General features: G+C 31.4%; 1 protein-coding gene across 5 annotated transcripts in view; it reads left to right on the top strand.

The window, feature by feature from the left end:
• The window catches only part of LOC130900410 (extracellular matrix-binding protein ebh), a 31302-nt gene extending 18682 nt beyond the window's left edge, over positions 1 to 12620 (top strand). For all 5 annotated transcript variants that reach the window (XM_057811000.1, XM_057811001.1, XM_057810999.1 and 2 more), the window contains 8 exons: positions 578 to 847; positions 908 to 1186; positions 1305 to 1535; positions 3379 to 3636; positions 3694 to 3960; positions 6542 to 7013; positions 9364 to 9580; positions 12206 to 12620. In XM_057811000.1, coding sequence (XP_057666983.1) covers positions 578 to 847; positions 908 to 1186; positions 1305 to 1535; positions 3379 to 3636; positions 3694 to 3960; positions 6542 to 7013; positions 9364 to 9580; positions 12206 to 12421 — 2210 coding nt within the window. In that variant the 3' untranslated portion in view covers positions 12422 to 12620. The remainder of the gene's footprint in view (positions 1 to 577; positions 848 to 907; positions 1187 to 1304; positions 1536 to 3378; positions 3637 to 3693; positions 3961 to 6541; positions 7014 to 9363; positions 9581 to 12205) is intronic.
• The last annotated feature ends 212 nt before the right edge of the window (positions 12621 to 12832 follow it).

Here is a 12832-nt window from a genome sequence, read left to right as displayed (position 1 = left end):
ACACTTGTTTAGCATTGGCATAATTTTCTCATCGAACTTGATTTTTAAGCGGTTTCTTCTTCCTCCCCAGCCTTTTTCGACAAGGTATGATGATGGAATAGGGATGGAATATTTTTTGGCAATGCTCCATAATGCAAGAGTCTAATGTTCAATGTTGCGCTGCAACCAGAATTTCTATCAGCACTAGTTGAATAACAGCTTAATATCATCATTTATACTTAGATTGCATTATCACATATTCTCACTTTTTTTTCATTTTCAAGTAATCTTGACAAATTGTGGACATTCTTATCTGCTTAAAGTTTTGATTTAATTGAGCTGAAATCTTGTAATCATGTAATTTCCAATATTGATTCAAAAATAGCTTTCAAACGTATCCTACAGTGTTGTACGAACGAATTCATTATCCTTAAAAAGCAGGTTATAAATAAAGTTCAAAAATTAGAATTAAGATGTCTATATTGACGTTATAGTGTATAAAACTTGTGGTGTGATAATAGTTAATAGAAGTAGAAATTATACCTTTAAAAAATATTTTACTTATAGCAAAAACTATGATCAATTTTATTATTTTAAGCTTTGGATAACCAGAATAAACACTTGAATGAAGTTTTGCAAAATATAAAAGCTTTACACAATCAAATAAGCAAACTTCCTCAAAAAGATGCAGAGGTTAAAAGTCTACGTCATTTAGAAGATATTTTGAATCATACCAGAGAAAATCAGGAAAACACGCGTCAAATTTTAAATAATATCGATACAAGTCACAGGGAAACTAACCAAAATATTAATGGTTTGTCAGAAATTACAAATGTTGCAATGAAGAGTTTAGCTAATGTTAATAATGGTAAAATTCTTTTAATATATTGAATTATATAATATAATACTGATATATCTTTCATTTTAGCTATCGATAATGAGAAAATTACTACAAATGAAATTCTGCAAGATTTACGAAAGTTAGAAAACAAATTTGTCCAACCAGAAAATCAATCATCAGTATTAATAAAATTGGAAGAAATACTCAATAATATTCGTAATAATCCTTCATGGAATGAAATGAAACAAGCTTTAAATAAAATTAACGACAATCTTAATAATGGTCAAGATAACATTGTTAGAAATATCAATGGTGTCACAGAAGTAGCAGCTACTTTAATAACAAGTGTTTCAAATACAAATAACGGTATGTATGTACCTACTTATTTATAATGACACAATTATAAACATAAACGAAAGTTCTTATCTTATTATTGATGATCAATTAAATCAATCGTTGTTAAATAACTGTTATTATGATTTAGCTATTGAACAAATCTCGCGAAATATGACGAGATTATTAAATGAAATTAATCAAGTAGCAACCGAAGGACCATGTGGTTCTAAAAACAACATATCATCTTTGAAAGATCTTCATAATATTCTAGTTGAAATTACCAATAATATTGCTAGAAATCATGGTGATACTACAAGTAATCTACGTAATTTGGCAGATATGGCCTCTAATTTGATTAACAATATGGCAACAAACTACAGTAAGTATAATATAATGAACATTTTTAATCTTCTTCACAAAATATTTTTTCAATATCTCACCCTTTTATTGACGAATTACTTTTGTTAAAAAAATTGTTGAGTTTATATTTTTGTAATGCTCTGATTTCAAAAATACAACCAGATTTTTATTATCTGTAGTTCAAAATTACTGACGTTGGTTGATATTAGGTAAAAATAAAGAATAGATATATAACCTTCTCCTTCTATACCTGCTCTAAAATTTTAAAGCCACAAACATCCTTCCTTGGTCATACTCAATTCAGTATATTATGGAGGTTCCGTAAGTCAAGTTGTACTATAATTCATTGCAAATTTTTATTGTTTTATAGTATAGTATTGAAACTAAAATATTAGCCTAAATATAAGCCGACGTAGATGTGTAAATTATCCAGATTCTCATTGTTATGTAGGTATATTTAATACACTTAAGAAAGTAGAAAAAACGATTTTATTTTTGTAGATGAAGATAAATCTTATGCTCCATAATTCGGCAGTATCTAAAACATGAGTTAACATTTGAGACGGTGAACAAATCGAGAAAATAAGCAACATAAGTTTAGTATATAAACAGTTTGAAAAGAATTGCTAAACCATCTTGACGACTTATATAATAATTGATTTGATAATGGCATGTAAATTGAAGTAATATTAACATCTGTTTCATTTGAAAAGATATCAACGATCTCATAAGAAACCTGAGCCAAATAAGGATCTACTCCAATTTTCCACTGAAGATAAAAATCTCAAATTATGTAACAATAATTAAGACTTTTAATAAGAATGGTTGTGACATAATACTATCTCACAAACTACAAAATAGTTTGGAATATAATAAACGAGTTGCGCCAAAGTAGGCATTTGAGACAGTATTATTAAAATCAACACTAGATGAACAGAAAATTGTCTCCCGGGATTCAAGTAAAACAAAACGTAATCAACGAAACTTTGGTTACGTCAGAAAAAATCTTACTCCCTCCATTTCATTTCAAGTTCGGTTTAATGAAACAATTTGTGCAAACTTTGAATCGAAATGGAAATTATTTTAGCTACTTGTCATGTTAGATAGTTTAAAATTTTAAAAAAACGCTGTGTGTATCAGATTAAAATAAAGCTATAAAAAATATTACATGAATCTAATTTTGAAAGAAATTGAGAAATATCCGAGACATCAAAACGCTTGTGAGTCAGAAAGTAGAAGAGAATCGTTGGGAGCTTCAAATGGAACTTTTAGAATACTACAAATAGAAGATCCTCCGGAATACTTGGATCCACTTAGAATGTCAAATATTTTCGTTTAATTATTGGTTTAGGAGAAAATAGTAGAAATAAAGGGGCTAAAAAACGGCAAGTTTTCGGAAGAGGACAAAATTTGGTAATAATGCTAATAATATAAAGAAAGGAAAAAGAAATAAATGCAGAAACTACAGAAGTATAGCGCTACTAGATACAACCTACAAAATTTTGACTAAGGCCATAGATGAGAAAGTTTGAGAGTGTATGGAGAAAACTTGTTCGGAGACTATCAATACGGGTTTTGATCTGGACCACATTTTCACTCTGAGGCGAACGCAAAGAATATTAATACGATCTGTCAAGTTGTGTTTGAACTAGGCTTCTCTGTTCCTTCGATCATTTCCTTTTTTTGCTCCATGGGAACATTTTATTTTTTATACTCATAACTATTTTGTTATATATTTTGTATTTGTTAATATTTGATATCTTCTTCACACATGATACTTCACTTCTGTATTCTAAATCTAATTTTACTTTCTTTTGTTTGATCTTAGCATGACACTATGGAATTATGCAAGTTATTTTTAGCTTTGGATAACCAGAACAAGATCGTTAATGAAGTTTTACAACACGTGCAAGTCCTGCAAAATAAAATAAACCAACTTCCTCAAAAAGACGCGGAACTTAAAAGTATAAATAGTTTAGAAGACATTTTGAATCATACTCAAGAAAATCATAGGGAAATAAGTCTAATTTTAAGTAATATTAATGATACTAAACAATATTTTAACGGTTTGTCAGAAATAGCAAATGATTTAGCGAAGAGTTTAGCTAAAGCTAATAATGGTAATAATATTTTCAATTTATTCAGTTGATGATATACTTATGTTTTGTTGATTTTAGTACTCAACAATCAAAAAACTACAACGGATGAAATTTTGCAAGTTTTTCGAAAACTGCAAAATTACGATAATCAATCAAATGTATTAGGAAAATTAGAAGAAATACTGAAAAGCGTCTATAATAACCCGTCAGTAAAAGAAATGAAAGAAGCTTTAGATAAAGTGAACAATAATCTTAATATTAGTCAAGATAACATTATTAGAAATATAAATGGTTTCACAGAAGTAGCAGCTACTTTAATAACCAGTGTTTCAGATAAAAATAATAGTATGTATCTATGTTTTTCACAGAGATGAGAAAAGTTTAATCTGTTTAATAGTGTACACGATTACTTTAAAACAATTATAAATCCCAAATTCCAAAAAAAACGGGAAAATTAATTTACTTATTAGTACCCAAATACGACGTTACGAGAGTCTAATCCTAGTTAGCTTAGTGTAATTTATGTTCAGTACAATGCACCTTGAACGGTACTACCTGGTTCAGGGAAACGATTGGTCAATGTATGAAAATGGTGAAATCGTGAAAACCACAAAGGGTTTTGTCTCAAATTTTTGCCTGGTGACTGACTCTTCCAAGCTTGTAAACAAAAAGAAGTCGCACAGGGATCAAATATGGACAATACGGGTATGGGCTAGCAGTTCGTAGCCCAACTCAATCAATCAATTTGACCGTAGCAAGGGTACACAGTACATTATCATGTTGGAAGAGTACTTTTTCTCCTTCAAATGAGGCCGTTTTTTTTCAATTCCACATTAAACCGCCCAATAATCTTGCATAGTACAGCCCTGATACCGTTTATTCCTTCTCCAGGTAGTCGACGTAGATCACAACTTGTAAATTCCAGAAAACGGTAGCTATTACCTTTCTGGCAGAGAGGACAGTCTTCGAATTCTTTAAAGCACGTTCGATAGGTGGAGTACACTATTTCGACTGTTCCTTAATCTCTTCTATGTACCAGTGGATCCATGTTTCGTCTAGTGTTAATGGAGCTTTTCCGAATTGCGCTTAAACAACTTCAAACATTGCTCTGAAGTGGTTCCGATGTTGCTTATAATTTCATGCAGAATATTGAATTGAAACGCCTACAATTTCAGCTATCTCGCCCACCTTCAATTAGCGGTCTGCCAATAAAATATCGTGGATTTTTGTCATGTTATACTCCTTGGTAGTCGGTTTCGGAGCACCTACACTTGGTTCATTGAAAACCGACGTGCGATGCCGTTGAAACTCGTTAAACTATTTTTTGAAGGTTGCTATTGAAGGAGAAGATTCATCACACACAACTCTCTACAATTTCGTTGGGTGATTTCTCATCCAAAAACAATAATCGAATCAATGACCGTTACTGGTTTTTTTTAATTGTTCCAAAATCCTCCGATACGCCCACTTCCACATTAGTGAATTACTCTAGCGATACTAGCACCTTTGGCGGGGGAGTCTGAGTACTTATCAAACGCAATCGCATTTCTTTTGATATACACATCACCAAAATTGGGAAACAGTCAGAATCTTAACAAAGTTTGAACCATTTGTTCAATTTCAGCCATCCTTCAAATTGTTGTTTTATTCTTTGGAAGGAAAGAATAAACTATGGGAGAATAAGGAGAGATGCATCTTTGTTTCGTAGACTTTCAGAAGAACGACACAGGTGATCCAAAAACAACAGAGGAGTGGACGATAAACTATATAAGAATACGACGAATGTTATAAAAACAAGACACGAAAAACTTTAAACTATAAATGATATATAATGAAAAACTAGCTTTTATTCAGAACACCATGTTGTTTATGAACACTAAGAAGATTTCTTATCTTAATAATTGTGATATTTTAGTTTTTTACAGAAATTACAGTACTTTATTTACTTTATATCAATTAAAAACAGTACTCTCTTGTTCTATAACATTTAATTGATACTCTATTACAATAAATGATAGGAATTAATTTTTTTCCTTTTTCTCGGAATCTTGAGATGTTATAACTATAGTCAACCGTGCTCAGAATAACATTTTATCGATAATATATTGAGATAGATCATTCCTAATCTCTATTTTTTACTACAGATACTCTCTTCCTTATCCTTCTACCTAGAATGCTTGATTGAATTAATGTCTGGAGAGCATAGCATTTATGTCAACGTTGCTCACACAACGGACTATGTGTATGGACAAAATATTTTGTCCCATGAAAAGAGTAAATGGCATAATGTGGTCTTGGTCTATGGTCTCGAATGTATCCATTCGAATTCAATGCACTATCGACCACCTCTACATCTGTAGAATTTTTTCGAACAGTAAGAATGAAGTGTAATTTTCATACTCCCTACCCCGTCAAATTAACGCAGAAACGACTCTTGCTAACAGAACGATTGGTCAACACACATTATTCCAGTTTTCGTGTCGTCCGACGTTCATCCAATACAATCGACGGCGTTGCTCTAACATTGAAATACTTTCTTCTATGGTTTTTAATCCAGTTTCTTTCAGTCTTCTTCTAATGGTACTATCAACCAATGAAGACTTCACTGCGCATCCTCGGATGATAAAACTAATACACCTCGACTAACAGTGAAAATAAGAAGAAAAAGATCACATTATATTAGAGAAAGATGAGCAAGATTTTAAGTAGGGACAATTTTAGTTATAGGATTGAATCTGTAAATCATAATAGGTCGTTTAAGAATTATCCCCCTTTAGGTAGCGAAAAACACATAAATGCGAACGTAAACAAAAAGTTAATATTTTTTTCAATATCTCCTTCTAAAATAGCAGCGTTCCAACTTCAGATAAATTAAATGGTGCTGTTAAATCATGTATTAATTTGTTAATTATTACCAATATTCTAGGTTGCAATGGACAAAAATCAGATGTCAAAGAAATTCAACAAAATATTAAGTATCTGGAAGAGAAAATCGATGAATTACCACACAAACATGATATCAACAAAACCCAAAAAAAAACTTTACAGGAATTAGAAAATTTATCAAACAAAATATCCAGTTGCCAAAGCGATGGAGTCAAAAACATTTTAGAGGAAATAAATAAAACCATCAACAGAACTCACGCAGATGCAATTGAGAAACTAAACGATTTGTCAGAAATAACAAGTACTTTAGGAAATAGTTTTGCAAATAATTATGATAAAATACGTGCTGAAATACAAAATCTTTCTGGATTAGATCAAATAATAATCAAAACTGCTGATACTGTAATAGATACGAAACGTCGAGTAGAATTTGCCGTACATAACATCGTAGCAGAAATGACAAAACATTCTAAAGAAGATGTCAAACATATTAGTCAATCAATAAACGACAGGTTAGTAGGACGAAATCAAAAGTATTTAACTCTCAAATATAAAAGGACTTTTTGATAACCTTATTGTTCTCAAATAAACTTTTAACGATAAATACTCTTTAACATCTCTATAAGAGAGCGATTCAATAATTCTGTAACTTAAAGGCATCACTTCTTCTATCAACAGGAATCTGTCATTTTATTACAATGAAAAATCGAACAAGCTGTTTCATTTAGTATGTGTTTGATAGCTATTGAAAGCAGACTTCGTGATTAGAGGCGAAAATGAAAAATGAATATCTTTTAGACTTGGCTAACTTCCTGCATCATCAAGTTCAAAAGAGTAAAAATGATTGACTGAATTTAGTTGTGGTTGTATATGCACAGAAAGACCCATTTAAGGCCTTCATACCCGACACAGATTGGAATGATAACGTGGGTATGAGAAAGCACAAGATGAGTGCCGCTTTTGCTCCCAATAGACCACAAACTCAATCTTGTGACATTGGCACGGTTAAACTTCAATATGAATAAGTTTTTGTATTGTTTCGTATCCTATAATACGTGAAACCTCCACAATATACCAAATAACATTCAAAACAGTAGTGACTTGGCTTCAAAGAATACCAAGGTGGGTTTGTCAGTCAATAAAGTCATGGCGACCGTGTGTAGTGATAGCACACAGTGTAGTGTACATTGTTTAATACCTTTACAAGGGTATGTTGAACATAATGTCAACTTATTGGGTAAGCTTAAAGAGGAGTTGAAAAAACGACCGAATGTAGCGGTTCTGTTTTCTCAGAATTTAGAGTCTAGTTACTATTTCTTACATCTAAATCTGAATGAATAATGACTCGAAGGAACGAGGCTTGACTCCAACGGTGATGTCGAAAAATATTCACCATCATATTAGAAATGCTGAAATGTTAGTTTCATAACATATTAAAAGAGTGCATTAAGAGTATCATATGAGACAGGGCAAAGTATTTATACCTCAATGGAGAGTACGATGAGATATATGACAGCTTTTTATCCAAAAAAGAAAAACCATTTTCGTAGCTATATAGCGCGATCCATGTTCAGTTACATTTTTTTCGGAAAACGTGACGGATAAAACTTAATAGTAGCGCTTATGATTCGATGTGTTTGCAATTTCAAATCTGCCGACCTTGTAAGCCATTTTTATGCCATTTCTGTCGGCTTAAAATTAGCATGGATCTATTATACATTTACAGGGTCTTTTTTTCAACCTCCGATAGACTATAAATAAAAGACAAGTTCATATAAAACAATAATTTTATTACCAAAAGATTGGTACACTTACGGTTACTTTTCGACATAAACCTCTGGAAATTCCGAAGACAAAGCAGTAATGGTGAATCTGCGGTTTTCTCTAACCACATCATTACGGCCATCTTTAAAATTTCGACACCATTCACGCACAACACCATCAATCATGGTGGCCTTCAGTCACACTTGGCGGGAGCATCAATAATGGCGGACATGTTCACGTGGCTGTAGCACAACGCCGACTGACGCCTGAATGTCAACAATGGCGGAGTCTGTAGTGCGAAAACTTCGCAGTGGCCTGCACCGCACGGGGCGATCAGAGGTTGAAAAAAAAAACAGCCCTTGTAGTTTCATTACGTTACTAACATTAACAAATAATTTTGGGTACTTTTGTAAGCTTTCAATTGTTGAACCTCAATCAAATAATTACCTAAATATGATAAAACAGTGTGGTTTGAAGCGTAGGTTTTCATATAAACTCTCTGGAGTTCATGGAATGAAAGGGAGTAGAGTTTAAGGCTTCGTCAGTAAGTAGTTTGATAGATATATATTCTGGAGTGATAGGATATCACCATCGTGTCTGGTTTTTAAGTTAAAACTCAAAACTTGTTTATGGAAAGGCACATCAAAAATTTTGTTGTCGAGTTGAATATTTATAGTATTTGAATGTTTGATGGATTATTAGAAATCTATTAATTCCTATTATTTTAGTATTTAATGATAAAGAAGTTTTACGTCGTGAGTGAGAGAAAGAAATGCTTTATCATCATAAAATTGTTCACAGTTTGTAGACAAAAACTAGAAACAAACATACAAAAATAACTAAATGAAAACTCAAACAAAATTATCTTTAAAAATGTACATATGAAAATTTTTATATATATAATATACATTACATAAGTATATGTATATATAGAAAATAGAGTAGAAGGCATTTTCCAGTAAATATGATTTTAAAATATTGCGAAATGGGAGAAAATATGTTATACATTTCAATTGACATTATTATGAAGTATGCATCAAATTTATTAAAAATTTTTTTACAGCTTGAAAAAATTTTTAATATAAATTAACTTTATAGATTAGATATTTTCGAACAATCCATATTAGATGAAGATTCTGGAGCATTAGCAAATGTAACATCGAAGATTGAATCTGATATACAACAAGTTTGGAGGCAAATAGGTATTATGTATCAACAAATGAGTAGTAACTCAGAAGCCTTGGAACATTTGCAGAATCAGACTGATTTGTACGTCAATGGATCTCTTGGAACAATGAACAACGTTAAAGGAAAAGTAAGCTTAGTTTAGTTAGAGCATTCTCTATAATCGCATAAATATTTATTAAATATTCCTGGTAAAATTTTTAATAATAAAATTGCGTTTGGTGGACAAAAAAAACATAGCTATGCCAATGGATCGGACACGAATAGTCTAGAAAAAAATTCTTTTAACATCAAAGAAGTATTTAAAACTATATCGTTGGAACTGTTTATTTTTGTAAAGATCTGGGTGAATGTTAAGTTTTCAATTAGTTTTACTTTTCATTTTTCAAATTTCTCTACTAGAAATTAAAAGTAATTACCTACCTGCCGAATAACTCTTAAGCCAACTACACTTTTCGTAACGAATGAATTACTTCTAACTGATTTAAAACTACCAAATTGCCCTCTTCTTTAAGTTGAATTTATTCTTATCCACAATAAATTTTGGAATCATACTTTTTAGAGATATGCCTAGATATCTTATGGAATTTGGCATACATGTTTAGAAGCTTGTATAGACTAACATAATTATACAAAACTGTGCAATTTTGACAATATTACATACGTAGAGGTCGAACTGATAACTTCATTTTTTTTTAAATCGTTCGAAAAGAAATTAAAAAATATTACGAGGATAGTTTTAGAAGTACTTTGCCCAACAAAGAAAACACAAAAATTTTGGAAAAAAATATATTTGTTTTTTAACGTAATCTCCTTTTAGCTCCATACAATTTTCCCAGCGATGTTCCATAAGTTCGATAGCATTTTTATAATCTTCATTGTTGGAAAATCTTTGACCACCGAAATATTTTTTCAAGTTTGGGAACAGAAAATAATCCGAGGGAGATAAATATAGCGAATAGGTTGCATGAGGTAGCAATTCAAACTTTAATTCATTAATTTTGGTCATTGTAATAACGGATGTGTGAACTGGTGCATTTCCTTGATGGAACAACACTTATTTTTTAACTGACAGAGCCGTTTCTCCTTTTTCAGTTCATTGTTTTGAATGTTCTTTTGTTTCGGGGGTGAAGTGATAGACCCACGTTTCATTCGTGGTTATGAAACTGCGCAAAAATTCGGATTTATTTTTGTGAAACTTTGCCAAACCCTCGATGGGTACATCTTCACGACGCTGTTTTTGTTCTATTATGGAAAATGTGGCAGCCATCTTGCGCACCTTTTTCTCATGTTAAATTCTCAGTTAATATACGTTGTAGCGCTGTTTTTGAAATGCCTACTATGTCTGCTAGTTCGCGCATTTTCAGTCGAAAATCATCCAGTACCGCTTTGGGGATTTACTACAACATTTCTGGAGTCGTCACCTCATTTGGTCGAACACTGCGATGCTGCTCTACGCAGGTCGTACGGCCTCGTTAAAACTCTGCTATATTTTACTATTGATAACGAAGGAGTAGTCTTAAGCGAGGTAAAATCTAGTTCAGCTTTTATGCACTATAGATTGTGTACTTTCTGATACCTTGGTATTTTTCACGTTATTACCGCCATCTCTAGGTCAGTCCAGGTACTTGGGATCATCCTCGTAAATTAAAAAGATTTGAATAATAATATATTTTACCTTAGCTAGAGACTATGGGAAGTGATTGAAGTATAGATAACTCATAGGGGTTAACAATTAATATTAATTTAGACGCTATCAGCTCTTCAAAGAAAGAAAAATTTATATTCAAACAAAAGTGGAAGAAACTTCTGAAAAATTAGTCAAATAAACAAATTATGCCCGAACGCGATTCTCAAAATTAATATAAATTGCTGACAAGAATAAAAATCATTGCAGCAATAATATATTTATTAAGAAAAGAAATACAAAGCATTAACTGCAGAATATCTGCAGAACAACAACTATATACTTGTATATGTTATATAGATAAAAAAATAATTCTGGGGAAAGGTTGTTTGCGCTTACAATCGTGGTTTAGGGTTAGAGGTGATCTGATGGTTGGTTTTTGGTCCAGCAGTGCTTAATCTACTATTTAAAAAATAAGATGAAAGAAGAACAGGTAATAGCTAAGAAAGAAACGGAGAGATAGAACAGAACCGGGTGATACTTATTTACTGTAATACCAGAACCGGAGAGAAATCTATTCTAATAAATCAAAACTACGAATACCCCCAATAAATATATACAAAATTTGTTTTTGAGAATTTATAAAATTATTTCTAGAGAACGATGAAGAAGAAAAACGTTTAATAATATAATAATTTGATACTACTATTTCCAATAATCGTCCGAGGGTGGTGGTATTGGAATTGGCTATATAACAAATGTCTACTAATCCACAATAATGCATGTAACATATATTTCAAAAAAAAAAATTCAAAGGATATATTTACCAACTTTGTTATTATGGTGGTTGTAGCATAGTAGAAAAATAATACCAAAGTATACTCTTTTTAATGTGTATCCCAAACTTTGTAATAACTGCATTTTCATCATCTGAGGCTGAAAATATGGTCAGTGTTATAAAAAAATTTAAATTTTTTTATATTTATATACAAGGCTTTATTGCCACAAACCACAATATTTATTAAAAATATATTTTTTGTTATTTGTTTCAATAATGTAAACTGAAAATTTTTTTAAAAATTTAGTGTATAACTATAAAATAAGACATTTGTAATCAAATTGTTTTAGGTTGGTCAAATAACTAACAGAATAATAGAAGTTGATGAAAACCTCAATTACCTTTTAGGTAGATTATCTTTAGTAACACAAGAATTTAACCGAATCAAAACTGGTCTAACATCAGCCTTGGATCAAATAAGAGGAAGTTTCCACGCCGTTCAAAGTAAGCTGAATAAAGGTCCCGGACCTCATCCAATCGAAAGCGAAGAAGTGCCCTTGAATTGAATCTTTTATGAGTGAATATTTATTATACTTTTCTATAAATGGAAAATATGTATTTTAGATTAAGTAGGATTTATTTCTTTTATCTTTGCTTGAATGTTTCGAATATCGTAAATTAATTTTTTCCTTGGACGTAATCAATATCCAGTATAATATCCAATATAATTTTTTGAGAATACTTATAATTAAAAAATTTTCAACTGCAAGATGTTTTTAATTGTTTAAATACAGGTTTTACGGAGCTCTACACTAAAAGTTTGAAAAACACTATTTTGGTTCTATTAAATCTTACATTAATGAGTTAGGGCACTCCAATATAGTTCTTTATTCTTGGGGTTCACAAGTCATGCGGGTTGCTTTTCTTGCCCCTATGAGACGAGCGACAACTGGTTGTCAGCCATATTGTTAATGCGG

This window comes from Diorhabda carinulata, chromosome X (genome assembly GCF_026250575.1).
Source record: "Diorhabda carinulata isolate Delta chromosome X, icDioCari1.1, whole genome shotgun sequence".
In the NCBI taxonomy this organism is placed as follows: domain Eukaryota; kingdom Metazoa; phylum Arthropoda; class Insecta; order Coleoptera; family Chrysomelidae; genus Diorhabda; species Diorhabda carinulata.
The sequence above is the reverse complement of the archived record's forward strand: the minus strand, read 5'-3'. Positions and strand labels throughout refer to the sequence as shown.